The following is a 26,002-nucleotide window of genomic DNA, read 5'->3' as shown; positions in this document are numbered from 1 at the left end:
ACGCCTGTCATCCCAGCACTTTGGGAGGCCAAGGCGGGCGGATCACGAGGTCAGGAGTTCAAGACCAGCCTCGTCAACACGGTGAAACCCCGTCTCTACTAAAAATACCAAAAATCAGCCGGGCGTGGTGGTGGGCACCTGTAGTCCCAGCTACTCAGAGGCTGAGGCAGGAGAATGGCGTGAACCCGGGAGGCGGAGCTTGCAGTGAGCCGAGATCGCACCACTGCACTCCAGCCTGGGCGACAGAGCGAAACTTCATCTCAATATAATAATAATAATAAAACCCCCGGGGAAATAGGTTTGTCGGAGGCCGCACAGCCAGCATGGACAGAGGTGGGCTGGGACTCAGGCTCTGAGCATTCCTTCATCATGATTTATTGGTCCCTCCCTGTCCCTCCCACCTGTCCTCACCCACCCCGCTGCACCCTGGAGGGGAAGGGTCCTGTGGAAAGAGCGAGGCAGTCCCGGTCACCCCAAGACATCAGGCCGGATCAGCCGGTGACCTTCCTGATCCAGGACACATAAGGCGCCACAGCAGTGGCCACAGGGGGCCTGAAGACGTCGGTGCAGACCCTGGAGCTGAAGGACAGGACTCCGGCCAACACCTGGTCTTTGCCACACACCAGGGGCCCACCCGAGTCACCCTGCGGGGATGACACACTGCAGCTCAGCCTCTGCGCCCGCCGAGAGGACGAGGGGAGCAGGGCTGGGTCTGTTATCCCTGGGCTCAAGGAGACACAGGGGCTGCCCCAGCGCACACGCGTCCCCTCCCACCTCCCACTGGCCCTGTGAACACAGCTCCTTCTTCCCACCCCGGATCATCCTTGCTGGAGCAGAGGCCACAGCTCTGCTGCTTCCCGGCCCTGTGGCCTTGGGCGCGCTGCTAAACCTCCCTGAGCCTCAGTTTCTGCACCTGAGAAACCGGGCCCCTGCCAGTGGTCCCCGCCCCCCAGCCCCCGGCAGGACTCCCCAGGAACGGGAGAGCCAGTGGCCTGCCCGGGTGACTGTCCTGGCCCCGGCCCCTCCCGCCAGCCTCGTTCCCCCGGCCCCACCCGGGCGCCCATCACCTTGCAGGGAGCCTGGTCCTTGGAGTCGGCCGCCAGGCAGACCGTGTGCGGGGAGAGGCTGCCGTTCCAGAAACGGCTGTTGTTACACATGCGGGTGTCCAGCACGTGGAGGTCCAGCTCCCGCAGCACCCGGGACAGGCGGCCGCCCTGCTGGGTCAGCCCCCAGCCGGCCATGCTGCACCGAGTCCCTGCAGCCACTGCCTGGCGCTTACTGGGCAAGGCCAGGGGCCGGATGGTCCGGCTGGGCTTCACTTTCCCGTCCAGCTACAGTGACAGGAAGGGGCAGGTGAGCAGGGGGAGGGGGCGGCAGCGGGGGACGGAGGGAGGGGCAGCGAGGGGAGGTGATGGCGGGGGGATGGGGGCGGCAGCGGGGGGAGGGGACGGCCGGGGGGAGGGGGGTGGCGGAGGGGGCGGTGGGTGGAGGGGCGACAGCGGGGGGGGGCGGGGGGGAGGAGCAACAGCGGGGGGGCGGGAGGGGGAGGGGGCGGCAGGTGGGGAAGCGGGGGGAGGGGGCAGCAGACGGGGGAGGGGCGGCAGGGGGAGGAGCGACTGCGGGGGGAGGAGCGACTGCGGGGGGAGGAGCGACTGCGGGGGGAGGGGGAGGGGCGGTGGGGGGAGGGAGCAGCGGTGGGGGGAGGGGGCGGCAGCGAGGGAAGCGGGCAGCAGCAGGGGGAGGGGGCAGCAGATGGGGAGGAGGCCTGGTGGGGGGAGGGGACGGCAGCAGGAGGCAAGGGGGCACCTGTGGGGGACAGTAGGGTGCTCAGTTCTCCCTGTCCCATCCCTGCACACCTGAAGCAGTGCGAGGTCGTTCTCCAGGGCAGGGGCCGGCTTGTAGCGAGGGTGCTGGACGGCCGCCTTGATGTGGAAGGTGAGACCGGGGCGGCTCAGGGCATGGAGCCCCAGCACCAGCCTCAGCTGGGCCGTCCTGGGGACAGACGGGATGAGGGTGCTGCAGCCTGGCCCAGCGTGGACAACCCGCCACATACAATCCCAGCCCCCACTGTGCCGGTCGCCCACGGCCATCACTCACAGCCACTGCCCCTCACAGGCCTTGGCTTGGCCAGTCCTTCCCTGGGTCTTCTCAACCCACCTCCTCCAGGAAGTCCTCCCTGCTCTCACCCCTACCCCAGACTTCTGCCTGGGCCTGGCCCCAGGCAAGGGCTGTGTGTCCAAAAATCCAACCCCAAGCCTACAGCTTCAGGAAAACCAGCCCTGGGAATTCCCTTCACTTGGAGCTCCAGGTTCAACCACAGTGATTTGTACAGGGGTTGACACCTGCCAATCCTCCTAAGTGTGCCCCCACTAGAGAGAGCCAAAATCTCTTTCCATGGGACTGAGGGGGTCAATCTTTGCCACCTTGTGAGACAGGCTTCCTGGCAGGGCAGCAGAGCTGGGAGACAGACGGGCTCCAGAGCACCTCCTGTGAGCACCTGGATCAAGCCACACCTGATGCTAGACCTCCTGCTAGACTTTGCAGTTACACAAGCCAGCAGATCCCTTTTTGTTACTTTGACCATCTTAATCTGGGCTCTGTACGACTGGCTAGTCCTGAGGTAGGACAACTCCACGATGGGTCATTTAGCAGCTTCCTGATCCCTGGGAACCAGGTCGATTCCTGAGCCCCTCTCAAAGGCCAGCTTCGTCCTCCTGGCCACAGGTGGCAGACACCCCCCACCTGACCCTCCTTCCTCAGAGCAGAAGCCCCAGACGAAGTTGGGTCCATCAGCGGGTGAATGGACAGACACAATGCACTCCGTCCACATCAGAACTGTGGCTCAGCCGTGAAAGCAGCCAGGCTCTGACGCAGGCTGCAGCGGGGAAGGAGCATTCCCTGCCGGTGCCTGTCGCAGGGAGTAAATCTCCAGGAGTCCGACAGCCGCAGGTCACTTAAATCTGCCTAGGCCGTCACCGGGAGGGGAGAGGGCTCCCACAATTGGCCTAAATCTACCAGAGCCCACCCCCTGCAGAGAATGGGGCCGTCGGATGGATTCCCTGGACCTCTGGGGGCGGGCAGGGCAGGGTACTCACCGCTCGACCAGGCAGTGGGCAGCTGTCAGCACCCACTTTGGGTGCACCAGGACCCCCCCGCACAGGTGGGAGCTGCCTCTCTGCAGCGAGGCCATGTATGGGCGCGAGTGGGGGATTACCTCCCGGCCCCCGATGATCTGGGTCTCAAAGGAACTGCCTGCCAGGGTGGGGGACAAAGAGCAAGGTTGGGGCTACATGTCGCCCTAACACCTGCCACGACTGTCCTTGCCCAGCTCAGAGGCCCAGGACCCCAAGCAGATGTGCCATCCTAATGAAGTCCCCAATGTTCCATGTGGGGGCCGCCCTTCATCTTTAAGCCCCTCATCATGCTCCCCCGAGGTCGCCTCCCAAACGCCCTCTCCTCTCCAGGACCTTCTCAGGCCCCACTGGGCCCCACAGCCCAGGCAAGTCCACAGTCAGAGGAGTCCTTCAAAACGCACATCAGGCCAGATATGGGCGGCTCACGCCTGTGATCCCAGCACTTCGGGAGGCTGAGGAGTGAGGATCACCTGGGGCCAGGAATTTGAGACCAGCCTGGGCAACACAGCAAGACCCAGTTTCTTTTTTTTTTTTTTTTGAGACGGAGTCTCGCTCTGTCGCCCAGGCTGGAGTGCAGTGGCGCGATCTCGGCTCACTGCAAGCTCCACCTCCCGGGTTTACGCCATTCTCCTGCCTCAGCCTCCCGAGTAGCTGGGACTACAGGCGCCTGCCACCTCGCCCGGCTAATTTTTTTGTATTTTGAGTAGAGACGGGGTTTCACTGTGTTAGCCAGGATGGTCTCGATCTCCTGACCTCATGATCTGCCCGTCTCGGCCTCCCAAAGTGCTGGGATTACAGGCTTGAGCCACCGCGCCCGGCTGAGATGGAGTCTCTCTTTATCGCCCAGGCTGGAGTGCGGTGACGTGATCTCGGCTCACTGCAAGCTCCGCCTGTCGGGGTTCACGCCATTCTCCTGCCTCAGCCTCTGTGCCCGACCAAGACCCAGTTTCTAAAAAACCTTTTTTTTTTTTTGAGACGGAGTCTTACTCTGTCACCCATCTTGGCCCCATCTTGGCTTACTGCAAGCTCCGCCTCCTGGGTTCAAGCAATTCTCCTGCCTCAGCCTCCCGAGTAGTTGGGACTACAGGCGCCCACCACCACGCCTGGCTAATTTTTGTATTTTTGACAGAGACAGGCTTTCACCATGTTGATCAGGCTGGCCTGGAACTCCTGACCTTGTGATCCATCCACCTCGGCCTCCCAAAGTGCTGGGATTATGGGTGTGAACCAACGCGCCTGGCCTTTTTTTTTTTTTGAGATGGAGTGTTGCTCTGTTGCCCAGGCTGGAGCGCAGGGGCACGATCTCAGCTCACTGCAAGCTCCGCCTCTTGGGTTCAAGCGATTCTCCTGCCTCAGCCTCCCGAATAGCTGGGATTACAGGAGCCCACCACCACGTCCGGCTATTTTTTTTGTATTTTTAGTAGCGACAAGGTTTCACCACGTTGACTTGTCTGGCCTCAAACTCCTAACCTCAGGCGATCCACTTGCCTCGGCCTCCCAAAGTGCTGGGATTACAGGCGTCAGCCACCGCGCCTGGCAAGAAGTGTACTCTTTAAATAGGTAAATTGTATAGTGCATAAATGATTTCCTAATAAAACTATACAAAAATTATTTTATACCAATCATGAATTTAAAAGGATCGACTTCATAATGTGATGTAAATCAGCCCAAAATCTTTCTCTGAATCCCCATCATGCTTTGAAAATCCAGTCCCTGCTTGGGGGCCGGGTGCGGTGGCTCACGCCTATAATCCCAGCACTTTGGGAGGTTGAGGTGGGCAGACAGCCTGAGGTCAGGAGTTGGAGACCAGCCTGGCCAACGTGGAGAAACCCTGCCTGTACTAAAAATACAGAAATTAGCCGGGCATGGTGGTGGGCACCTGTAATCCCAGCTCCTCGGGAGGCTGAGGCAGGAGGATCGCTTGAGACCAGGAGGTGGAGGTTGCAGTGAGCCAGGATCACACCACTGCACTCCAGCCTGGGTGACAAAGAGCAAAACTCTGTCTAAAAAAAAAAAAAATCCACATGGCCCTGCAACCACCTTCTCCCTCCTCCCCTCTCCAGTCACACAGGCCCCTGCTGTGCCTGCAAGCTGCCTGCACCCTGGGGCCTTTGCCCGTCCCACCCAGCTGGCTGCATGCCTTTCCCCCAGCGGCTTCCTCCCTTGGTTTCTGCTCTTGTCTCCTGCAGCAGCCCTCCACCTGCCCTCTCGTCCTCCTGCTTCCTCTGCTCTGCTGGCCTCCTAGCACCAGCCCCTCCCAGAGACTGGCACACAGCCTTGTGCCTGGCCTCTCTCTCCCAGCCAGACAGGAGGGCAGGCCTAGAACAGTGTGAGCCCTGCAAATACAGATGGACACACGGAAAGAAGAGAGAAAGGAAGGAGGGACACAGGGAGGGAGGAAGGAGAGATGGAAGGAGGAAAGGTTGATGGATGGATGGGAAGAAGGAGAGAAAGAGGGAGGAAAGGAAGGAGAGAAGCATGATGGATGGACGGGTGGATACATGGAAGGAAGGAGGGAGGGAAGATGATGGGTGGAGGGAGGGAGCGAGGGATGGAAGGAAGGTTGAAAGGAGGGATGGATGGGTGGGTGGAAGAATGGGACGAAGGAGGGATGATGGATATGCGTGGACGGTTGGAGGGAAGGAAGGGGGATGAAAGGGAGGGAGGGAGGATAGACCTGTGGGTGGAAGGAAAGAAGAATGGAAGGACGATGATGACTGAGGCTGGATTCCCACCTCTGCCCACCTTCTTGGGTCCTCAGCTCATCAAAGAGCCCCTGTCACTCAGTCCAGCCGAAATGCAGGGGAGCCGCCACCCACCTCCCTCGTCCCTGACTGCTGGGCACCTAGTCCCAGGCAAGCCCTTGGTGGTTGGAGGCAGCTGACGGGGATCGAGTGCCGGCTCTGCCCTCCCAGCTGGGTGGTCCTAGGTCAGTATCTCCTTCGCTGAGTCTCAGGTTCCTGCCTCTGCACCTTGGGTGTGAGCGTGGCCCCTGCCTTCTGGGTGCTGCCGGGAGGATGGACGGGGTGAGCCGGTGGACACCGCACCCCCCCCCACAGTCCTGAGACGTCCGCCCAAGGTGAAGCGTGAGGAGCTCAGGTCGCCCCAGGCCTCAGTCCCCCTCCAAACAAGGATGAATCTCCGCTCTTACACCCAGGATGCCAGCGCCCAGGACCACCCCTCCCATCCAGTGTCCCCCCTGCACTCTGGCTCCCACTCACCTATCAACAGGGCCCCCAGGGCCAGCACCAGCAGTGAAGACTCCCAGGCCTCCATGCCGCTGTGGAGACCCAGTGTAGGTGCTGGCCCCGGCCCCGGCCTCCCCACACGCGCTTCCTGTGGGGGAGACGACAGTCACAGCCCCGCCCACCGCTGCACACCCGAAACCCTCCACCCAGGAGCATTTTAGAAAGTGATTCTCAAAGAGGACTCGAGATGAAGCCACACTACCATCATCGCACCTGAAAAAGTAACACCTTTTTTTTTTTTTTTTGAGACAGAGTCTCGCTCTGTCGCCCAGGCGGGAGTGCAGGGGTGCGATCTCGGCTCACTGCAAGCTCCGCCTCCCGGGTTCATGCCATTCTCCTGCCTCAGCCTCCCGAGTAGCTGGGATTACAGGCGCCCGCCGCCACGCCTGGCTAATTTTGTATTTTTAGAAGAGACGGGGTTTCTCCATGTTGGTCAGGCTGGTCTCAAACTCCTGACCTCAGGTGATCTACCCGCCTTGGCCTCCTGAAGTGCTGGGATTACAGCCGTGAGCCACTGTACCCAGCCACGACGTTCTGTCTCTGAATCAGATTCTAGGGACCTCCCAGGAGTGGAATCACACAGGATTTGTTGCGTTGGCATCTCTCCCTGAGCGTGATGTTCTCAAGGTGCATCCAGGCTGCGGCCTGTGTCGGAGCCTTGCTCCTTTCCATGGCTGCCTCGTATTCCATTGTGTGGATGGACCACGCTGTGTTTATGCATTCACCAGCGGACGGATATTTGGGCTGTTCTAGTTTTTGGTTTTCATGAACAAAGATACTGGCCAGAGGCAGTGGCTCACACCTGTAATCCCAGCACTTTGGGGGACTGGGGCAGGAGGATCGCTTGAGCCCAGGAGGTCGAGGCTGCAGTGAGCCGTAATTGTGCCACTGCTCTCCAGCCTGGGTGACAGAGCAAGACCCTGTCTCAAAAATAAATTTAGGCCGGGTGCAGTGTCTCACACCTGTAATCCCAGCACTTTGGGAGGCCAAGGTGGGCGGATCACCTGAGGTTGGGAGTTCAAGACCAGCCTGGCCAACATGGAGAAACCCCGTCTCTACTAAAAATACAAAATTAGCCGGGCACGGTGGCGGGCACTTGTAATCCCAGCTACTTGGGAGGCTGAGGCAGGAGAATCACTTGAACCCGGAAAGCGGAGGCTGCAGTGAGCCGAGACTGCGCCACCTCACTCCAGCCTGGGCGACAGAGTGTGACTCCTTCTCAAATAAATAAATAATTTTAAAAATTAAATAAAAATAAAGGTGAGGTGGCTGGAAGAAATAGATCAGCAAAGGCTGCACTCACCTGCTGTGCCCCACGGTCTGGGGGCTCCCACTGGCAGGGCGAGGCCAGAGTGAGTTTAAGGAGACCGTGGGTCATGGCGAGGCCGGGGTGAGCCTGTGGATCATGGCCAGGCCAGGGTGAGTTTAGGGAGCCTGTGGGTCACAGAGCATGCTCATGTGTTCTATCTCATCCAATCCTAACAACCCAGGAGGCAGGTCCGTCCGCGTCAGCATGGCCAGACTTAGCAACTAAAAATAGGGATGCCCAGTGAAATTTGAATTTCAAATAAAGAACAAATAATTTTTGAGTATAAGCTGCAAACATAGTGTGGATATACTTAAGAGTAAAAATGGTTAGGCTGGGCATGGTGGCTCATGCCTGTAACCCCAGCACTTTAGGAGGCTGAGGTGGGAGGATCACTGGAGCTATGATCACGCCACTGCCCTCCAGCCTGGGCAACAGAGCAAAATCCCTTCTCAAAAAAAAAAAAAAAAAAATTGTGAAACCAAGTGGGTTTTCACATATATATATATATGTGGGGGGGGGGAGGGCCAGGTGCGGTGGCTCACTCCTGTAATCCCGGCACTCTGGGAGGCCAAGGCAGGTGGATCACCTGAGGTCAGGAGTTCGAGACCAGCCTGGCCAACGTGGTGAAACCCTGTCTCTACTAAAAATACAAAAATTAGCCGGGCGTGGTGGCGGATGCCTCTAGTCCCAGCTACTTGGGAGGCTGAGGTAGGAGAATCACTTGAACCCAGAAGGCGGAGCTTGCAGTGAGCCGAGATTGCGCCACTGCACTCCAGCCTGGGCAACACAGTGAGACTCCTTTTCAAAACAGGCCAGACACAGGGGCTCACGCCTGTAATCACAGCACTGTGGGAGGCCGAGGTGGGCAGATCACGAAGTCAGGAGATTGAGACCATTCTGGCCAACATGATGAAACCGCATCTCTACTAATACAAAAAAAAAATTAGCTACGCGTGGTGGCGGGCGCCTGTAGTCCCAGCTACTCGGGAGGCTGAGGCAGGAGAATGGCGTGAACCCGGGAGGCGGAGGTAGCAGTGAGCTGAGATCCGGCCACTGCACTCCAGCCTGGGCTCCAGCCTGGGCGACAGAGCGAGACTCCAAAGTCTCCAAAACAAAACAAAACAAAGCAGCTATGGATGATCCTGAGACTTGGGTGTGGCTGTGCCAATAAAACTTTATTCACAATAGGGGCGGATGCCAGGTTTGGTCCTGAGGGCCGTGGTTTGCTGAGACCCCAGGGCCTTTCGTCCTTCAGGCTGGCCTGAGAACGCCAAGGGGCCAGTGGTGCAGTCAGGTGATGCCGCCCCAGGGACCTTCACGTGGTACAAGGGGCAGCAGCGCAGCTCAGCCTGGAGCTGGGTGGGGAGGAGAGGAGAGAACAGCACACTCCCTGGGATCCCCGCCCGGCCACAGGTTCCATCCCTGGGACCCACGGCCCGGCCACAGGTTCCATCCCTGGGACCCACGGCCCGGCCACAGGTTCCATCGTGGGACCCACGGCCCGGCCACAGGTTACATCGTGGGACCCACGGCCCGGCCACAGGTTACATCCCTGGGACCCACGGCCCGGCCACAGGTTACATCCCTGGGACCCACGGCCCGGCCACAAGTTACATCGTGGGACCCACGGCCCGGCCACAGGTTACATCCGTGGCGAATCTTGCTCTGCCACTGTGGCGGCCGAACATGTCGGCACCTGCTGAGTGCTTGGAGGTGACACACCTGGGCTCCCATGCAGGGGTCCAGGACCTGGCTGAGCTCACTGCCAAGCCACACAGCAGTGCCCAGTGGATGAAGTCAACAGACGGGCTTACAAGGGGAGCAGTGGAGGCTGCAGGCACCGGTACCATCGAGCCAGACTCCCCTCAAACCTGCCTCAGATGGGCCGGGCCCTGGCCTGGGTGGACGCCAGCCCTCTGGGTGTCAGAAAAGCCAGAAACGAAGATGGCTGGGTGAGGTCTATTGAGGATCCAACGCCGCACGTACACCCTCGGGCTGAATGAAAGAGCCCCTGGGAGAGGTGTCCCATCTGCCAAGGTGCGGCCAGGGCCTGCCTCAGAGGTGGCGGGCAACGCACCCCACAGGCCCCATGGGGCCTCACGGGTCAGCCCTGGTACCCTTCCGCACCCCACACCCACCTGGCAGGGGCCACCCAGGCTCTGACCCACGCGGCCCCACGTTCTGTCCAAACTTGGTGGGAAATGTCATCCTCACAGCTCCTCAGCCCTGGCTCAGCCCCTGCACGGCTGTTTGGGTGGCCAGGAGCTGCCGCAGAGCTGAACACAGGTAGGTTCTGGGAAGGCGGTGCGCCCCGGGACGGCAGGGAAATGCCACGCGTTCCTCCATGACACGAGAGAAAATGGTGCTGGGGACTTCTCAACGCCAGGACGTGAGGCGCCGGCCCTGTGTGCCCAGGGCCACGGCTCCCCCCACTGAGGGTCTGCCTGGATGGAGCCGGAGCCGCCGGAGCGCCGATGGGGGCTTCTGTGGCCCTGGGGCGAAGCTTCGCTGGACGCCTGCTCAGGCCCCGCAGGTCTGCTCTGCACAGGCAGCTCCTGTCTCACTAGATGCGCCTGGTCGCAGGGAGGAACTCGGGGGGCTTTCTGGCCGCCCCTGTCCCGCAGGCTGGGGGACGCTGCCCAGGCCTGTTTGACCCAAGTCACAGGAGCGTACAGACCGCGGGACCCGGCTGCTCCCCGTGCCTCCCAGGACAGGCCTCCTAGATCCACGCCTGGCGAAGCCAGGGTCCCCGTGGGGCTGGCCGTGTGCAGTCACTCACGGACCTGGAGGCTGCCTCTCCCTCCCAAGCAGAGCTTCTCTGGCCTCTCATAAAGTAGTTTTATTTAGATTTCAAACAAACCAAAACAGAGAGAAGAGTCGGCCACGGTGAATCCGTCCACTGGTGCTGGGACGTGGCTCCAGGCCCTGGAGCTGACAGGCGGGCCCGGGTCCGAGCTGGCAGTGGCAGGAACGGCCCCCCGCCCACGTTCCCAGCAGCGCCCCCGTGGCTCCTCCGGGGTACGGCCAGTCCGGAAGCTAGGGGGCCCCAGCAGAAGTCGGGGCTCAACTCCCCTCCCGAGAGGAGAGGTGCGCGGGGCTCTCCCACCCTGGCCGTCCACTGAGCCCCGAGTGACGCGAGCGGCCGTGGGGCAGCCCCTCTTCTCTGAAGCACATGAAAACCCAGAACAAATACGGGAAAGGAGAAAAAGAGCCCAGAACGAAACCACCAGAGGAGACGGGGACCAGCACAAAACCTCCGTGAGGTAGTCTGTCGTCGAGGGAGCCACGGGTCCGGCCCTAGTGAGGTAAACTCTGCGTGTTTATTCTGCGGGGTCAGGACTCCTCCGTGCCCGAGTCATCCTCGTCGTCCCCGAAGCAGCTGTCGGCCTCCTCGCCCCCCTCGCCGTCCTCGTAGTAGTCGTCGTAGAAGAGGTCAGAGCCCTCGTCGGGCGCAGGCGCCTTGGTCTTCACGCAGTACTCGGCCAGCGTGGTGGGCACCTTCACACCGTCACGCTCCGCGTCCACCTTGGTCCCCAGGACCTGCTTCCTGGGGGGACAGGGCGGGTGAGGGCGCCACCTCTGTGCCTGGACTCGGCCCCTGCCCTGTCCCCTCCTCTCCCCTCCCCCGGGTCCGACGCTCATCGCAGCACTCAGGTTTCTCTTAAAACAGCTGCGGTCGGCCGGGTGCGGTGGCTCACGCCTGTAATCCCAGCACTTTGGGAGGCCGAGACGGGCGGATCACGAGGTCAGGAGATCGAGACCATCCTGGCTAACACGGTGAAACCCCGTCTCTATTAAAAAATACAAAAAAACTAGCCGGGAGAGGTGGCGGGCGCCTGTAGTCCCGGCTACGTGGGAGGCTGAGGCAGGAGAATGGCGTGAACCCGGGAGGCGGGGCTTGCAGTGAGCTGAGATCTGGCCACTGCACTCCAGCCTGGGCGACAGAGCAAGACTCCGCCTCAAAAAAAAAAAAAAACCGGCTGTGGCGACCCCTTAGGAAACAGCCTTGTGCGTGAGGAGGTCCAGAGGGGAGAAATGACACCGGAGGGGCTAGGGAAGGGCAGGAGGTGCAGGGGGAGGCCGGACGGGCGCAGCACAGTCACACCCACCCGCCCCACCCTGAAGCACACCCCACAGGCACCCAGCAGAGCTAGGAGAAAATAACGATGCCGGGCAACAGGGAGCATCCGGGTAGCCCCACTCGGGGGCACAAGGCTTTCCGGGGTGCAGGAACAATGCCGGGCAACAGGGAGTGCCTGGGCAGCCCCACTCGGGGCACAAGGCTTTCCGAGTGCAGGAGCAAAGGAAGCAGCTGGGAGGGCCACGGACAGGAGGCAGGACCATCCCTGGAGCCAGGAACCAGCACAGGTGAGACGGGAAATGCAGAAAGGGCCCGAGCCTCTCCGTAGCCTTGCCAGGATTCTAAACCCAGGGGGCCTGGCCATCCTGGCCCCTGGCAGGAAGGAAGGCTACGTTAGCTCAGACTTTCTGGAGGGCACCGTGTACACCAGGCCCTACGAAGGGCCTGCCCCCAGCTCCGCCTCCAGGACACACGTCAAGAACGTCCCCCCAGGACTGGCAGCAAAGGGGCTTCCGGGTGCGTCCAGGGCTGGCACAGCAGGGCCGGGCTGCATGCTGACCCCATTTGACAGAAAACAGGAACAAGGCTGCAGCCTCAGGACTCCAACCTGGCCCTTGAGCCCCTATCACGGATCAGGCACGGCTCTGGGCCTGGCTGCTACCGGGGTGTGCAGGTCCGGAGTGGACAGACACCCCCAAGCCCAGCCCACAAGCCCAGCGCTTCCTATGGGAATGCACAAGGCATGAAGGGCAGACGTCTGGCCTCTGGGACGTCCCTGGGCGATGGGACCTGGCAGATTCCATGCTTTGCTTCCGGGCTCTCTGACGGGCTGGGCGGGTGACGGGTGCCCTGAGGATGGCACTGCACGGGTGGTGGCCGTGGGGAGATGCAGGGGAGGGCCAGGGTGTGACCTGACCTGTGCCGCGGAGGTGTAGCCGGTACACCGCCAGCATGAACCATGAGCTGGGGGAGCGTCTGGCGGTGCTATTCACCAAGGACCATCCCTGACCTGGCCGGGCTCCATGGCAGCCCCCCTGGTACAGCTCAGTGGGACTCGGGCTGCCACAAGGCCCACACACACACAGATTTAAAACAGGCGGAAAGCAGCGAGCACGGCAGTCCACATGGGCACGTGAGTTGGTCCGCAGGGAGTTTTGAGGGATAAAAATAGTGTGGCTTTTATTTCTGTGCTGGGATCTCAGGGGGAGGCGCCTCAGGGAGGTGGCCGGGAAGAACTGGGCCAAGGAGCCAGCCACATGGGCCAGGTGAGATGGCCAGGCCAGGGCCGCTGAGGACATCTGCACAGAGGGACGGCCAGGGCCAGCTCCCCCGTGACCTCCAGGGGCCAGCAGGTGCTTGCAGGGCACTTCCCAGGAGGCCGCATGGGACCCGCCCACCATGGCTGCTCAGAGCCGAGACCCCCCAACACCAGGACGCTGCCCCGGGACGACCCCACGACACCAGCTGCCAGCGAGTGCAGGACGGAAGGTGCCCCGGATGCCCGTGGGTCCTGGGGTGAAAAAGACACGTGGATTATGTGTGCAATATTTTAAAGGTCGTTTTTAAGATTCTGCTTATACAAAATAAAAACAAAAATAGGTGAGGCCTCTGTAAGGAAATCTGTGCAATCTCACTCTGAGAAAAACAAGCAGACAAGAAAGGCCTCTACGTAACAGGAAGTGCAAGAACCCTTAAGTGTCAACCCATCAAGAAAGCCTCGCCTACGTATACAGACACGCCCATCTCACGTTCATGCGAGCACAGGCACCCCAGAGAAGAGGCTGTGGGGGTCAGCTCTGGGGCACGAGGGCAACGGGAGGAGAGGGAGGGCCGTGGGTCACCACACACAGCCACGTAGGTGAAGCGGACGGCAAGTACAGAAGGCGCCAGGAGGCAGCTGCACAGCCATCCCCAGAGCTCGCCAGGCCAAGAGCCTGCAGGGACATACGCCCGACACAAGTAAGGCCAAGACCCCTGACTGACAGTCACTGGGCACACACAGCACAACCCCATTTCCTCATTAAAACATGGACGTATGTTAAACTGAAAAGTCTGGAAAAATTTATGAAAACATTAACCACTAGGCTCGGGGCAGGGGCTCACGCCTGTCATCCCAGCATCTTGGGAGGCTGAGGTGGGGAGATCACCTGAGGTCAGGAGTTTGAGACCAGCCTAGCTAAGATGGTGAAATCCCACGTCTACTAAAAATTACAAAAATTAGCCAGGCGTGGTGGTGTGCACCTGTAATCTCAGCTACTCCGGAGAGCGAAGCAGGAGAATTGCTTGAACCCGGGAAGTGGAGGCTGCAGTGAGCCGAGAGAGATTGCGCCACTGCACTCCAGCCGGGGCAACCGAGTAAAACTCTGTCTCAAAAAAAAAAAAAAAGAGGAAAAGGGGCAAGAGGCTAAGCTTGAACCTGGCTGGACCCTCTGCCACTAGGCCCGGCCTCCATCTGTGACTGGCACCCTGTAAACGGGCACCAGGAAGCTCCGCCACCCTCACCAGGACGGCGGGGCTGGGCGGCTGTGGGATCAGGGCCAGGGTGCAGGCCAGAGCTGAGTCTCCCCTCCCGTGACACCCCACCCACGCTCACCGGATGATGTCTGTGTACTCCCGATCCTTCCCCTTGCTCTCTTTCCACTTCCTGTACATCACGGAGGCGTCCACGTTGGCGGGCGAGAAGGTATTGGGCTCATTGAGGAGAGAGATCACACTCAGGAGGATGGTCCTGCGGGGAGAATGGGTTGGAGTGGGGTGGCCCAGGACACCCCAGCCTTCCGGCTCTTCTCCGGCCCTCAGGGTCACGGGGAAACCTGGACCCACCCAGCAGGTGACTTTTATCTGGCCTCATGGCCTCTGCTCGTGTCTCAGGCCCCCAGAACAGCAGGGGCTGGACCTGCATCAGCCTCTTCCCTCCCACGCCAAGACCAGGGAGGGCAGAAAGGTGCAGACCCCTCTGTCAGACCTGGGGCTGCTCTCACGCCCACATGTCCTGCCTGGGCTGCACTCCAGAACACACGGGCAACATGGGCCAGTGCCTGTACGTGGGACGACGCCCGGGTGGCACAGGTCGCACGTGGTGACCAACCCAGAGACAGCTGGGGAAGGAGAAGACCCCAGCACTGAGGCGGGTGGGACATATCTACATGGTTCCAGAGAGTGGGGCTGGCCTGGGGCCTTGGTGGGAGTCCGCACAGACACCACAGTGCTGCAGGCCCCATGAAAGCACCCACCGTGTAGGTACAAGGAGGCCCAGGATCGCCAGCTGGCAGGTCCCAAACCAGGCCTCGGCGCCATGGCCCGTGGGGGAGCCCAACCTACCTCACGTTCTGGGTGGACATGGTGGGTGGGGCCAGCCTGCTGGTCTGGGTGGACACAGAGCGTGGGGCCGGCCTACCTGACGTTCTGGGTGGACACAAGAGGGAGCCCGGCCTACCTGACGTTCTGGGTGGACACAGAGGGTGGGGCCGGCCTACCTGACGTTCTGGGTGGACACAAGAGGGAGCCCGGCCTACCTGACGTTCTGGGTGGACACAGAGGGTGGGGCCGGCCTACCTGACGTTCTGGGTGGACACAAGAGGGAGCCCGGCCTACCTGACGTTCTGGGTGGATACGGAGGGTGGGCCCGGCCTACCTGACGTTCTGGGTGGACACAGCGGGTGGGCCCGGCCTACCTGACGTTCTGGGTGGACACAGCGGGTGGGGCCGGCCTACCTGACGTTCTAGGTGGACACAGAGCGTGGGGCCGGCCTACCTGACGTTCTGGGTGGACACAGAGCGTGGGGCCGGCCTACCTGACGTTCTGGGTGGACACAAGAGGGAGCCCGGCCTACCTGACGTTCTGGGTGGACACAGAGCGTGGGGCCGGCCTACCTGACGTTCTGGGTGGACACAAGAGGGAGCCCGGCCTACCTGACGTTCTGGGTGGACACAGCGGGTGGGGCCGGCCTACCTGACGTTCTGGGTGGATATGGAGGGTGGGGCCGGCCTACCTGACGTTCTGGGTGGGGTTCCACCTCTCTGAGGGCAGCTCCCCGCTCTGGGGGTCGTCCACCGGTGGGTGGAGGATGGAGATGCACACGTCCCCCGTCTGCACAAGGAAAGGACAGGTCAGAACAGGTCAGAGGTCAGCACTGGCTCCCAGAGCCGCGGGTCCCGGACCATGAGTACGTGAGGCCCGTGGGGGCCGCGCTCACCTCGTAGATGTTAGGGTGCCACATCTTGGTGAGGAACCGAAAGGCCGGTGGAGAGTACGGGTAGTCGATGGGGAACTTGAGGCGCGCCTGCAGGGGCAGAAGTCGGGTGGCTCAGTTCAGCCCAGCCCCAGGCCCTGCCCTGGCTCACAGGGTGCCTGAGGCCATCCCACTCCCAGTGCTGGTGTGCTGGGGGTAAGGCTCGGGCCGTGTGCCTGAGAGTGTGTGTGAGGGACGCCCTATCCCAGCCAAGGCAGGGACTCTCATGGGCCTGGGGTCAAGTCCCCAGCAGGCTGCCTCAAGCCTTTTCCGAGTCACCTGAGCTGATTCCAGCTCCTACGCAGTCCAGGTGGTCGCGGCCCGGCCCAGCACAGCCGCTGGGGAACGTAGGCACTGGCTGCCCAAGTGGCTCCAGGCCTGTGGCAGCCCAGGTCAGGCACATGGGACCCGGGCCAGGGGCACCCACCAGCCGACAGAACGGACTGGCAGGGGCTCCAGGCTCCCCTCGGATGGAGCTGAGGCCCAAGACCAGGCTGCCCCTCCAGGGCCTTGGCAGCCAGGGTGTGGGGAGGGTTTGCACAGACGACTGCTCACTCAGCAAACACTGACACCTGCCGGGGCCCGGGCCACCAGAGGGGATGAGTCAGCATGGCCGTCTGCCCTCAGGTGTCCGGTCTTGGGGGGTCAGGTAGGCAGACCCACAGGTCACAGAAGCCTGGCAGGACTTCCCTGTCAGCATCGCCCCCTGTGGCCACCCAGGCCCTGGGGGTCCAGGCCTGCTGGCAAGGAAGGCCACAGAGGAAGGACTGCAGCCACGTGCCGGGTGACAGATCTGTCTGGCCTGCGGCCTGGGGCGTGATGCCACCCACGGCCCTCCTGGGCCCCAGCAGGTAAACAAGGAAGCCTCACTGTTTCCTTGCTGGGCCCCAGTGCCAGGCACGGGGGTGTCTGGGTCAGGGGTCCTGGTGGCACTCAGCACTCCAAGAGGCTGAAGGCAGCACCCCCAAAGAGCAACTGTTGGCGAGGTCCCTCCTGGACAGGGAGGGCTCTCAGGGGTTCTTGGGGGGGTGTCCTCTGTTTGACAGGGAACTCACTGGGGCCCCATGAGGTAAGGGACTTGGCCGCAGCCACAGAGCAAGGCTGGAACTTCAGGCTCAGAACTGCCCAGCAGTTCCCCAAGACTTCGGGCCCCCCAAGCCTGGTGCAGGCCTCACCTGCACCGAACCCCGCTAAGTCCCAACGAGCCTCTTATTTTCAGCACCTCCAAAAACGTCTTTTACCCGGAGCAAACCCAGGCTCCGAGAAGGAAAGCCCCCCTGCCAAAAGCACACAGCAAGTCCGCTGGGGAGGGCTCTCTCTGCTGGCCCCTGCCCCAGGGCTCACTCTGGCTCCTGAAGGAACAGCGGCTGCAGGCAGTGGCTGGGCAGCAGCGGTGGCCCTGGGCACTCAGCAGCTCCTGTATTTCCATGCTCCCCCAACGCCCTCCCAGGCACACGGGGAAGGGAGAGCCCTGGTGGGTGGCAGCACCTCCCCGTGTCTCAACGCTGGCTTCTGAGGACTGACCCTGCGGCAGATGTCTAGAGATCCCCTCCCCAGGAAATCCGGAAAACCGGATTATCCCCTAATGCTGGTCCAGGAGGCTCTGCCCAATCCCTGGCAACCGGTCTGGTGGGCAGCAGTCAGAAACCCGCATCCCTTCCTTCTAGAACAGCAGCCGCCTCACAGGCCTGGCCTCGAGGTGGGGCCGCCCCTGCTCACAGCCAGCTGCTCCCCCAAGCAGACAAAAGGGGCTGGGGGAGGGGGCTGCTAAAACCAGTTGGCAACCTCAAGGCCCAAACTCTGTTCCCTGTGTGGGGACGCAGGATTCCAGATGCAGAACCCAAGGACGTCCCACCCTCTGCTGTAATCCAGAACATCAGCTCACGAATCGCCCCCAGCAGACCAGGCTGCTGCCCTCACAGCCGCTGAGCGAGCGCGGTTCAGACATTAATTAGCCCGAAGAGCAGACACACACTGTCTGAGAGGCATTGGTTCCTCGGCCCCATGCCCGCAGCTGGCCGGGGCAGAGCAGGCCCGGCTGTGCCCAGGCTCTTGGCAGGCAGTGATGGCGGGAGGGGGGATTCCTGGACAGGGTGCACGTTCCCCACCTCTCACACAGGGCCCCTCACTTTGTCCCTCTGGCCCCAAGGACGAGGTCCTTGAACTCCACAAGGAGTCAAAGGTCACGTGTGGATCGTGAGATCAAGAAAACTGGCCAGGCTTTGGCCGGAGTCCTTTCCACACTGGACAGAAACAGCCTCCCTGCTCCCCACAGCAACAAAAACATCAAGAAACTGCTTGGAGTTAAACCGCCAGAGGGCAGAAGGAATGGCCCAGAACTCGGGGTTTGGGTCACAGGAAGCCACCTGTTCAGTGGAATCCGAGAAAGGCCAAGACCAGCTGGGATGAACCAGCCCGGAGCTTCTGAGGTCGGGGTCCGGGGCGCGGGCCGGAGCCGGGGGCCCAGGGAGAGCTGCAGGGAGCAGTGGGAGGGACGCCCCTACCTCGGCCTTCCCGAGGACGCAGGTTACATAAACCCGGGGATGGAGCCCAGGGCGCCCGGCCGGCTGCTATCGGCAAGGGTGGCCGCTTTCCAGGCAGGTCCCGGCTGCCAAGGCTCATCCGGGCCTTTGTTGGAGCCTGAGCGAGTGGCCGCGCCAGCCACCCCCAGGCTGGCCTCGCTCCCCCGCTCACAGGCCCAGCTCCCCAACAATAGCAGCTGCGGGGTCTGGGGGGGCCTCTTTGTCTCCTCCGGGGAGGGCGGGGAGGGCAGCTGAAAGGCCGGGCGGCCTGGGCTCCGCTCCCTCTTTCTCGCAGGGGCGGAGGGGGAGGCAGCCGGGGTCGAGTCCCCCCAGGGAAGAGGTGGGCAAGAGCCCCACGCGCAGATGATACCGGGAGGGCCCCGGGCCACCCCTCTGGGGGCCAGGCGACTACCTGGGGACCGGACGGTGCGTTCAAGGGAACTGAGGATTTTCGGGGACCGCAGCAGAGGCTGAAGGTCCCCGAGACCGTCCGAGGAGGGGGCCGAGCACACCTGGGTGGGGGGACCTGGCCATAGAAGGGAAGCGAGCCCAAGCCAGGAGGCTGCGCGGCCCGCCCGGGAACAGCGCTAGGACCGCGGGGCAGGGAGCTGGTTCCTGGCCGCCGAGGTCGCTCGTGGGCTCAGGGACCCGGGCGGGGGTCGCCGCGCTCACCTTGAAGTAGCCGCCCTCGTAGTAGGTGTTGGGGGGCCCGAAGATGGCCACCTCCCAGTTGTACAGGTCGCCCTCGTCCACCAGGGTCACGCGGAAGCCCTCGACCGGTTCTTCCTGCAGCCCCTTGAGCTCCAGCAGCAGCGCCTTCTGCGAGCTGGGCACTAGCGGCCGGGCCATGGCGGCGGCGGAGGGGCCCGGGGTCGGCGCCGCGCGGGGCCGCGCGACCACCGCGAGCTCGCGAGACGGGCCGGGCCGCGCACCGTCCGGGGGAGAGCCGCCGGGGCCGCCGCCTGCCTCCTCCTCTGCGCCGCCGCCGCCGCCCGGGGACCCCGAGCGCTCCACCAGCTCTGGCGCCGCCGCCCCACCAGCGCTCGCCTTGGCCCGGCCCGTGCGCCCCGCCCCCCGCTGCGCCTGCGCGCTCCGCCGGGCCCCGACTGCGCCTGCGCGCCGCGGCCGCGCCCGACCTGCGCCTGCGCGCCCGCCCGCGGGGCACGCCGGGAAGTGGAGTCCCGGCCCCGGTTCCGCCTACCGCGCCGAGCGCCGCCGCCGGGAGGGAGGGTTCGAGCGCGCAGCCCTGGGCGCTTCCGATCCCCGAGGCCGCCGCCGTCGCCCCCAGCTCGACCAGCACGCGGACGCTGTGCGCAGGGAGGCGGGCAGGGCTGCTCTGCGCTGTGGCTGGCCCGATCCCCCAGCTTTGGGGTCGTTTTGTGACGTCCCGGCACGGGGCGGGGCCGCGGGCGGTGAACGGGGCGCGGGGCGAGGTCCTGACCGGGGCCGGAGGGGCAAGGCCGGTCCCCCCGGCGCGACCCCGCGTCCGCGCCTCCGTTTCCCCGTCTGTACAGGGGACGGGCGCGAAGTCTGTCCTGGGGCGCGCTGACCTCGCGGAGGGGAGGAACGAGCGGGAGCGAGGCGGGGTCTGCAGACCCGGCTTCCAGGCGCGGCGCTGCCTCGGTTCCCCCGACAGCGGGAGCTCTGAGAAGTGGGCGAGGTCGGGGAGGGTTCTGAGGGCCGGGAGGGGGCCAGGGCTTTCCTGGTCTCCGGTTGAAGTCACCATGTGGTGTGAGCCGGGTGCAGGCGCTGGAGCCATCAGAGGTTGGCAAGGTGCTCCTGCCCCCCAGAGAAACTGGGAAAGAGGCTCCCCCCGGCCAGCATCGGCTCAGCACCTGACCCGGGAGAGGCGCCAGCCCCACGGAGCCTCCACCCCAAGCTGAGCCCGAGCCTGGCTGTGTCCTCCTCCCAGCCTGACCTTTGTCCCACCCGAATCTTTTTTTTTGAGACAGAGTCTCCCCGTCGCCCAGGCTGGAGCGCAGTGGCACAATCTCACTGCAGCCTCCGCCTCCAGGGTTCAAGTGAGCCTCCTGCCTCAGCCTCCCGAGTAACTGAGATTACAGGTGTGCGCCACCACACCTGGCTAATTTTGTCTTTTTAGTAGAGATGGGGTTTCACCATGTTGGCCAGGCTGGTCTCGAACTCCTGACCTCAAGTGTGTTAGGTTTTGAAAGGAAGGCGAGGGTGCGGTTTGGAGTAACAAAGTGATCCGTCTGCTTCAGCCTCCCAAAGTGCTGGGATTATAGGCATGAGCCACTGTGCCTGGCCCCCCAGAGTCTTGACCCCACCTGACTTCTGACCTGGCTGAGTGGCTGCCCAGACACCGCATGCTCCTTGTCGTGAAGCTTGGTCGGGAGAAATGGCCGTGCTGAGGACGGGGCAACCCAGCCTCCCCTGAGTGGTGCCTGTGACTGCGGTGGCCCTGCCCTTGGACTGTGCCAGTGGCATTGTTGTTATGTCCTGGGTACACACAGCTGCATCAACACATAGGCGGGGACCAGGGCCACTCCCTCCCACAGGTGCCCCAACACCGTGAAGATCTCTCTTCTTCCATACACTCCACATCCCAGAAGCACTGTGGGTGCGGGAGGTTTTCTTTTCTTTTTTTTTTTTGGGAAGGAGTCTTGCTCTGTTGCTCAGGCTGGAGTGCTGTGGCACCATCTTGGCTCACCGCAACCTCCGCCTCCTGGGTTCAAGTGATTCTCTTGCCTCCGCCTCCGGAATAGCTGGGATTACAGGCATGCGCCCGCACGCCTGGCTAATTTTTGTGTATTTAGTAGAGACCGGGTTTCCCCATGTTGGTCAGACTGGCCTCGAACTTCTGACCTGAGGTGATCCACCCACCTCGGCCTCCCAAAGCGCTGGGATTACAGGCGTGAGCCACCACGTCCAGCCTGGGTGGGGGAGATTTTCAAGCCCCTCCAGCTGGGTCCCACGGGGCCCCGACCCCCAGGGAGGCTCAGGCTCATACCGCCCTGAAGCCAGGAACACCAGGGGATTCCACTTGCCTGCTTGGGGGGTCCCTACTCTGTGGGAATGAGTTCAAATTGGACTGCCTCAAGCCCTGGCTGCAGGGAGGGGTCATCCCATCAGTTTCCAGGGTCCCCACCCTGGGCTACAATGATTGGTTCAGGAGCAAGCATGTGACTCCTGACATCCAATGAGATTCAGCCCTGGGGCGTTTCTCTGGGATCACAGAGCTGGGGTGGTTGAGCTGGAAGGACCCAGGCCTGGAGTGACGGGATCATGTCATCACCGGGCCTGCCAACAAAGGCGGCATCACGGGAAAGCTGAGCTGGCTGATGAGAAGGGAAACGTTAATAAGTGTTATTAACGTGGTCTTGGATCCAGCTGTTCCCTGACCTCCCCTGGATGTTCCAATGATGCAAGCCCATACATTCTCACCCTGTTGATTTGTTTTGAGACAGAGTCTCTCTGTGTCACCCAGGCTGGAGTGCAGTGGCGCAATCTCACCTCATTGCAACCTCTGCCTCCCAGGCTTCAGCAATCCTCCTACCTCAGTCTTATAAGTAGCTAGGATCACAGGCATGCACCATCACACCCAGCTACTTTTTGAATGTTTAGTAGAGATGGGGTTTTGCCATGTTGGCCAGGCTGGTCTCCATCTCTCAGCCTCAAGTGATCCTCCTGCCTTGGCCTCTTAAAGTACTGGAATTACAGGCGTGAGCCACCACGCCCAAGTTTTCTGAGTTTCTTTTCCTTTCCTCCCTCCCTCCCTCCCTTCCTGTTGCTCAGGCTGGCCTTGAACTCCTGGGCTCAAACAGTCCTCCCACCTCAGCCTCCCAGGTAGCTGGGACCACACGTGCACACCACCACAACCAGGTTAAATTCCTTCTTTGTGCCGGGCACGGTGGCTCACGCCTGTAATCCCAGCACTTTGGGAGGCCGAGGAGGGCAGATCACCTGAGGTCGGGAGTTCGAGACCAGCCTGACCAACATGGAGAAACCCTGTCTCTACGAAAAATACAAAGTTAGCCAGGCGTGGTGGCGGGCGCCTGTAATCCCAGCTACTTGGGAGGCTGAGGCAGGAGAATCACATGGACCCGGGAGGCGGAGGTTGCAGTGAGCCGAGATTAAGCCGCTGCACTCCGGCCCGGGCAACAGGAGCGAAACTCCGTCTCAAATAAATAAATACGTAAAAATAAATCCCTTCTTCGTTAATTAAGCCAGTTTGAGTTCGGTTTTCCATCACATGGCACGGAAGAGCCTTAAATTCACATCTAGTTTCTGCCGTGACCTTGGAAATAGTCCTCAAACGTTAAACCGAGTCTCAGGTTTTGCTTTTTGTTTTTATTTTTTATTTTATTTTTGAGATGGAGTCTTGCTCTGTCACCCGGGCTGGAGTGCAGTGGCTCCATCTCGGCTCACTGCATCCTTTGCTTCCCGGGTTCAAGCGATTCTCCTGCCTCAGCCTCCCGAGTAGCTGGGACTACAGGCGCCCGCCACCTCGCCTGGCTAATTTTGTGTATTTTTTTTTTTTGAGACAGAGTCTCGCTCTGTCGCCTAGGCTGGAGTGCAGTGGCACGATCTCCGCTCACTGCAAGCTCCGCTGCCTCCCAGGTTCACGCCGTTCTCCTGCCTCAGCCTCTCAAAGTGCTGGGATTACAGGCGTGAGCCACTGCACCTGGCTCTACCCCCCGCCCCGCCACACACATATATATATATATATATATATATATATGTGAAACAGTATATATTACAGTGGTGAGCCACTGCGCCTGGCCTTATTTATTTTTGACGCAGAGCTTTGCTCTGTTGCCCAGGCTGGAGTGCAGTGGTGCGATCTTGGCTCACCACAACCTCCGCCTCCCGGGTTCAAGCAATTCTCCTGCCTCAGCCTCCTGAGTAGCTGGGATTACAGGCACCCACCACCACACCCGGCTAATTTTTGCATTTTTAGTAGAGACAGGGTTTCACCACGTTGGCCAGGCTGGTCTCAAACTCCTGACCTCAGGTGATCCTCCCACCTCAGCCTCCAAAAGTGCTGGGAGTACAGGCCTGAGCCACTGCGCTGGGCCCGAGTTTCAGTTTTTTAATCCGAAAGTGGGTTAGATACCGTAGTTGTGTAAAGCTCTACCTGTGGAGCCCGAGATGTCACCAAGACACTTACAGGATGGTGTCTTGCTGCTCTCATGCCTTTTTGGGAAGACAGACATGACTTCAGAAGGCAGAGGGGTGCGTGTGGGAGGATATGGTCCTCAGGAGAGAGGGACATGGAGCCAGGACGCGCACGCGCGCACACACACACACACACACACACAATGTTTCTTAAGCAGCCAGGTGTGATGGTACACATCTGTGGTCCCAGCTACTTGGGAGGCTGAGGCAGGAGGATTGCCTGAGCCCAGGAGTTAGGGGCTGCAGTGAGCTATGATTTTGCCACTGCACTCCAGCCCGAGCAACAGAGCGAGACCCTGTCTGAAAAATAAATAAATAAATAAAGGAAAAACGCAAAAGGCTGTGGGGCCCGTGTGCTTCCAGACGCATCAGAACCGGCTTCCAGGTCAGCTTTCACTGTGCAGTCCAGGGCCAGTTCCTCACCATGGAAGAGCGAATAAGGCCCCCGAGATGTCCACATCCTGATCCCCAGAAGCTCAAAAGGGACTCTGCAGGTGTGATAAGAACCCCGAGGGCCGGGCGCGGTGGCTCAAGCCTGTAATCCCAGCATTTTGGGAGGCCGAGACGGGCGGATCACGAGGTCAGGAGATCGAGACCATCCTGGCGAACACGGTGAAACCCCGTCTCTACTAAAAAGTACAAAAAACTAGCCGGGCGAGGTGGCGGCGCCTGTAGTCCCAGCTACTCGGGAAGCTGAGGCAGGAGAATGGCGTGAACCCGGGAGGCGGAGCTTGCAGTGAGCTGAGATCTGGCCACTGCACTCCAGCCTGGGCGACAGAGCGAGACTCCGTCTTAAAAAAAAAAAAAAAAAAGGCCGGGCGCGGTGGCTCAAGCCTGTAATCCCAGCACTTTGGGAGGCCGAGGCGGGTGGATCACGAGGTCAGGAGATCGAGACCCTCCTGGCTAACACGGTGAAACCCCGTCTCTACTAAAAATACAAAAAAAACTAGCCGGGCGAGGTGGCGGCGCCTGTAGTCCCAGCTACTCGGAGGCTGAGGCGGGAGAATGGCGGGAACCCGGGAGGCGAAGCTTGCAGTGAGCCGAGATCAAGCCACTGCACTCCAGCCTGGGCGACAGAGCGAGACTCCTCCTCAAAAAAAAAAAAAAAAAAAAAAAAAAAAAAAAAAAAAAAAAAAAAAAAGAACCCCGAGACGGCAAAGCATCCGGGGTGATCGGGGCCGTGTCCTCACAGGGTCCTTTTAAGAGGGTGGTGGGGGGTGGGGGCCGAGAGTCAGAGACTGGAAGAGCTTGTGTTCCTGGAGGTGAAGGGGGAGGAAGGGCCTGGAGCTGAGGGATGCGGGCGCCTCTAGACACTGGGAAAGGAGGAAACAGGTTCTCCCTGGAGCCCCCAGGAGGCACCAGCCCTGCCCATGCCTTGATCTTAGAAGTTCTGCCTTCCAGAGCTGTGAGATGGTAACGCTCATTATAGGTTACTAAATTTGTTACCGCAGTAACAGGGATTAACACACCTACCTCAATGACTTCCAGCTTCTTCCTCTGGAAAATTGCTTCCTTCTTTCCCTCCCTCCCTCCCTCCTTTCTATCCCCTCCCCTCCCCCTCTTGTTCCCTTCCTTCCCCTCCCCCCTCCCCTCCCCCCTCCCCTCCCCCTCTCCTCCTTTCCCCTCCCTTCACCTCCCCTCCGCTCCCCTCCCCTCCGCTCCCCTCCTGTCCCCTTCCATTCCCTTCCCCTTCCCTTGCCATCCTTCCCTCTCTCCTTCTCTTCCTTCCCTTCCATGTGCAAATCTAGGTTCTGGGGATTCAGCACTGAACAAAAGAAGCAAACTTCTTGCCCTTGGGTTCATAGGGAAAGAGGCCACCAACCAGCAGATAAAGACATAAATAAGCAGTTTCTAAAGAATACCAGGGCCTAGAGAGCCACCGGGATGGGGTAGGAGGGCATCTCGGACTCAGGAGGCGACATTTGAGCAGAGACCAGGTGGAGTGGGGAAGCAGCAGGCAGGGCTGCGGGAACGGTGCTGAAGGGAGCGGGAACAGCATGTCCAGGGCCCTGAGGTGGGGACAGCGCGACTGGCTAGAGGCCCAGGGTCTGGGTGGTGAGTGGGGGACAGAGGTGAGGAGAAGCTGGGGAGCCTCCTGCTCAGCTGTTCTGAGTGCCGACTTTATTCCCAGACATGGCAGCAGTGATGGCCAGAGAGTCCGGCCCATCCACCCAACCCGGCCGCCCAGCACTGCGCTCCCAGAAGCAGCTCCCGGGCTGCATGTGACTGGCCAGCTGGGTTTCTCTGAACCCATCGCTGAGGCCAGGGGAGGGAATGGTCTGACTGGCTAATAGGGACTGGGGGTCTGGGTGGGCGAGAGTGTTGGCTGGACCAGCC

The 26,002-nt window shown here is 61.3% G+C and overlaps 2 protein-coding genes across 5 annotated transcripts; both read right to left on the bottom strand.

The window, feature by feature from the left end:
* Positions 1 to 362: 362 nt before the first annotated feature.
* GZMM (granzyme M) lies at positions 363 to 6,471 on the bottom strand. 4 transcript variants are annotated; one of them, XM_030934888.1, is made up of 6 exons: positions 6,356 to 6,471; positions 5,954 to 6,140; positions 3,096 to 3,252; positions 1,857 to 1,992; positions 1,068 to 1,331; positions 363 to 644 (listed from the first exon to the last, which is right to left on the bottom strand). In XM_030934888.1, exons 3-6 carry the CDS (start codon positions 3,188 to 3,190, stop codon positions 492 to 494), a joined length of 648 nt encoding a protein of 215 aa, XP_030790748.1. In that variant the 5' UTR covers positions 3,191 to 3,252; positions 5,954 to 6,140; positions 6,356 to 6,471; the 3' UTR covers positions 363 to 491. The 4 variants fall into 4 exon arrangements, with proteins under 4 accessions (XP_030790748.1, XP_030790750.1, XP_010386063.1 ...); XM_030934890.1 differs by having other exon boundaries at positions 5,980 to 6,140; XM_010387761.2 differs by lacking the exon at positions 5,954 to 6,140 and having other exon boundaries at positions 6,356 to 6,460.
* A 4,039-nt stretch (positions 6,472 to 10,510) lies between these two features.
* CDC34 (cell division cycle 34) lies at positions 10,511 to 19,587 on the bottom strand. Its single transcript, XM_010387762.2, has 5 exons — positions 19,199 to 19,587; positions 15,969 to 16,055; positions 15,765 to 15,862; positions 14,366 to 14,500; positions 10,511 to 11,238 (listed from the first exon to the last, which is right to left on the bottom strand). Exons 1-5 carry the CDS (start codon positions 19,373 to 19,375, stop codon positions 11,025 to 11,027), a joined length of 711 nt encoding a protein of 236 aa, XP_010386064.1. The 5' UTR covers positions 19,376 to 19,587; the 3' UTR covers positions 10,511 to 11,024.
* Between the last annotated feature and the right edge of the window lie 6,415 nt (positions 19,588 to 26,002).

This window comes from Rhinopithecus roxellana, chromosome 8, assembly GCF_007565055.1.
Source record: "Rhinopithecus roxellana isolate Shanxi Qingling chromosome 8, ASM756505v1, whole genome shotgun sequence".
Lineage (NCBI taxonomy): Eukaryota > Metazoa > Chordata > Mammalia > Primates > Cercopithecidae > Rhinopithecus > Rhinopithecus roxellana.
Note: the sequence above shows the minus strand (reverse complement) of the source record. Positions and strands in the feature narration are given on the sequence as shown.

Excerpts from the sequence above, each read along its gene's own strand:
- GZMM (XM_010387761.2), bottom strand. The coding sequence starts at position 6,410 with ATGGAGGCCTGGGAGTCTTCACTGCTGGTGCTGGCCCTGGGGGCCCTG. Across the intron at positions 3,253-6,355 it reads CCTGGGGGCCCTGTTGATAG|GCAGTTCCTTTGAGACCCAG; the intron begins GTGAGTGGGAGC and ends CCACCCTGGCAG. Across the intron at positions 645-1,067 it reads AGGACCAGGCTCCCTGCAAG|GGTGACTCGGGTGGGCCCCT; the intron begins GTGATGGGCGCC and ends TCATCCCCGCAG.
- CDC34 (XM_010387762.2), bottom strand. The coding sequence starts at position 19,375 with ATGGCCCGGCCGCTAGTGCCCAGCTCGCAGAAGGCGCTGCTGCTGGAG. Across the intron at positions 16,056-19,198 it reads ACGAGGGCGGCTACTTCAAG|GCGCGCCTCAAGTTCCCCAT; the intron begins GTGAGCGCGGCG and ends CTGCCCCTGCAG. Across the intron at positions 14,501-15,764 it reads AACCCCACCCAGAACGTCAG|GACCATCCTCCTGAGTGTGA; the intron begins GTAGGCCGGCCC and ends TTCTCCCCGCAG.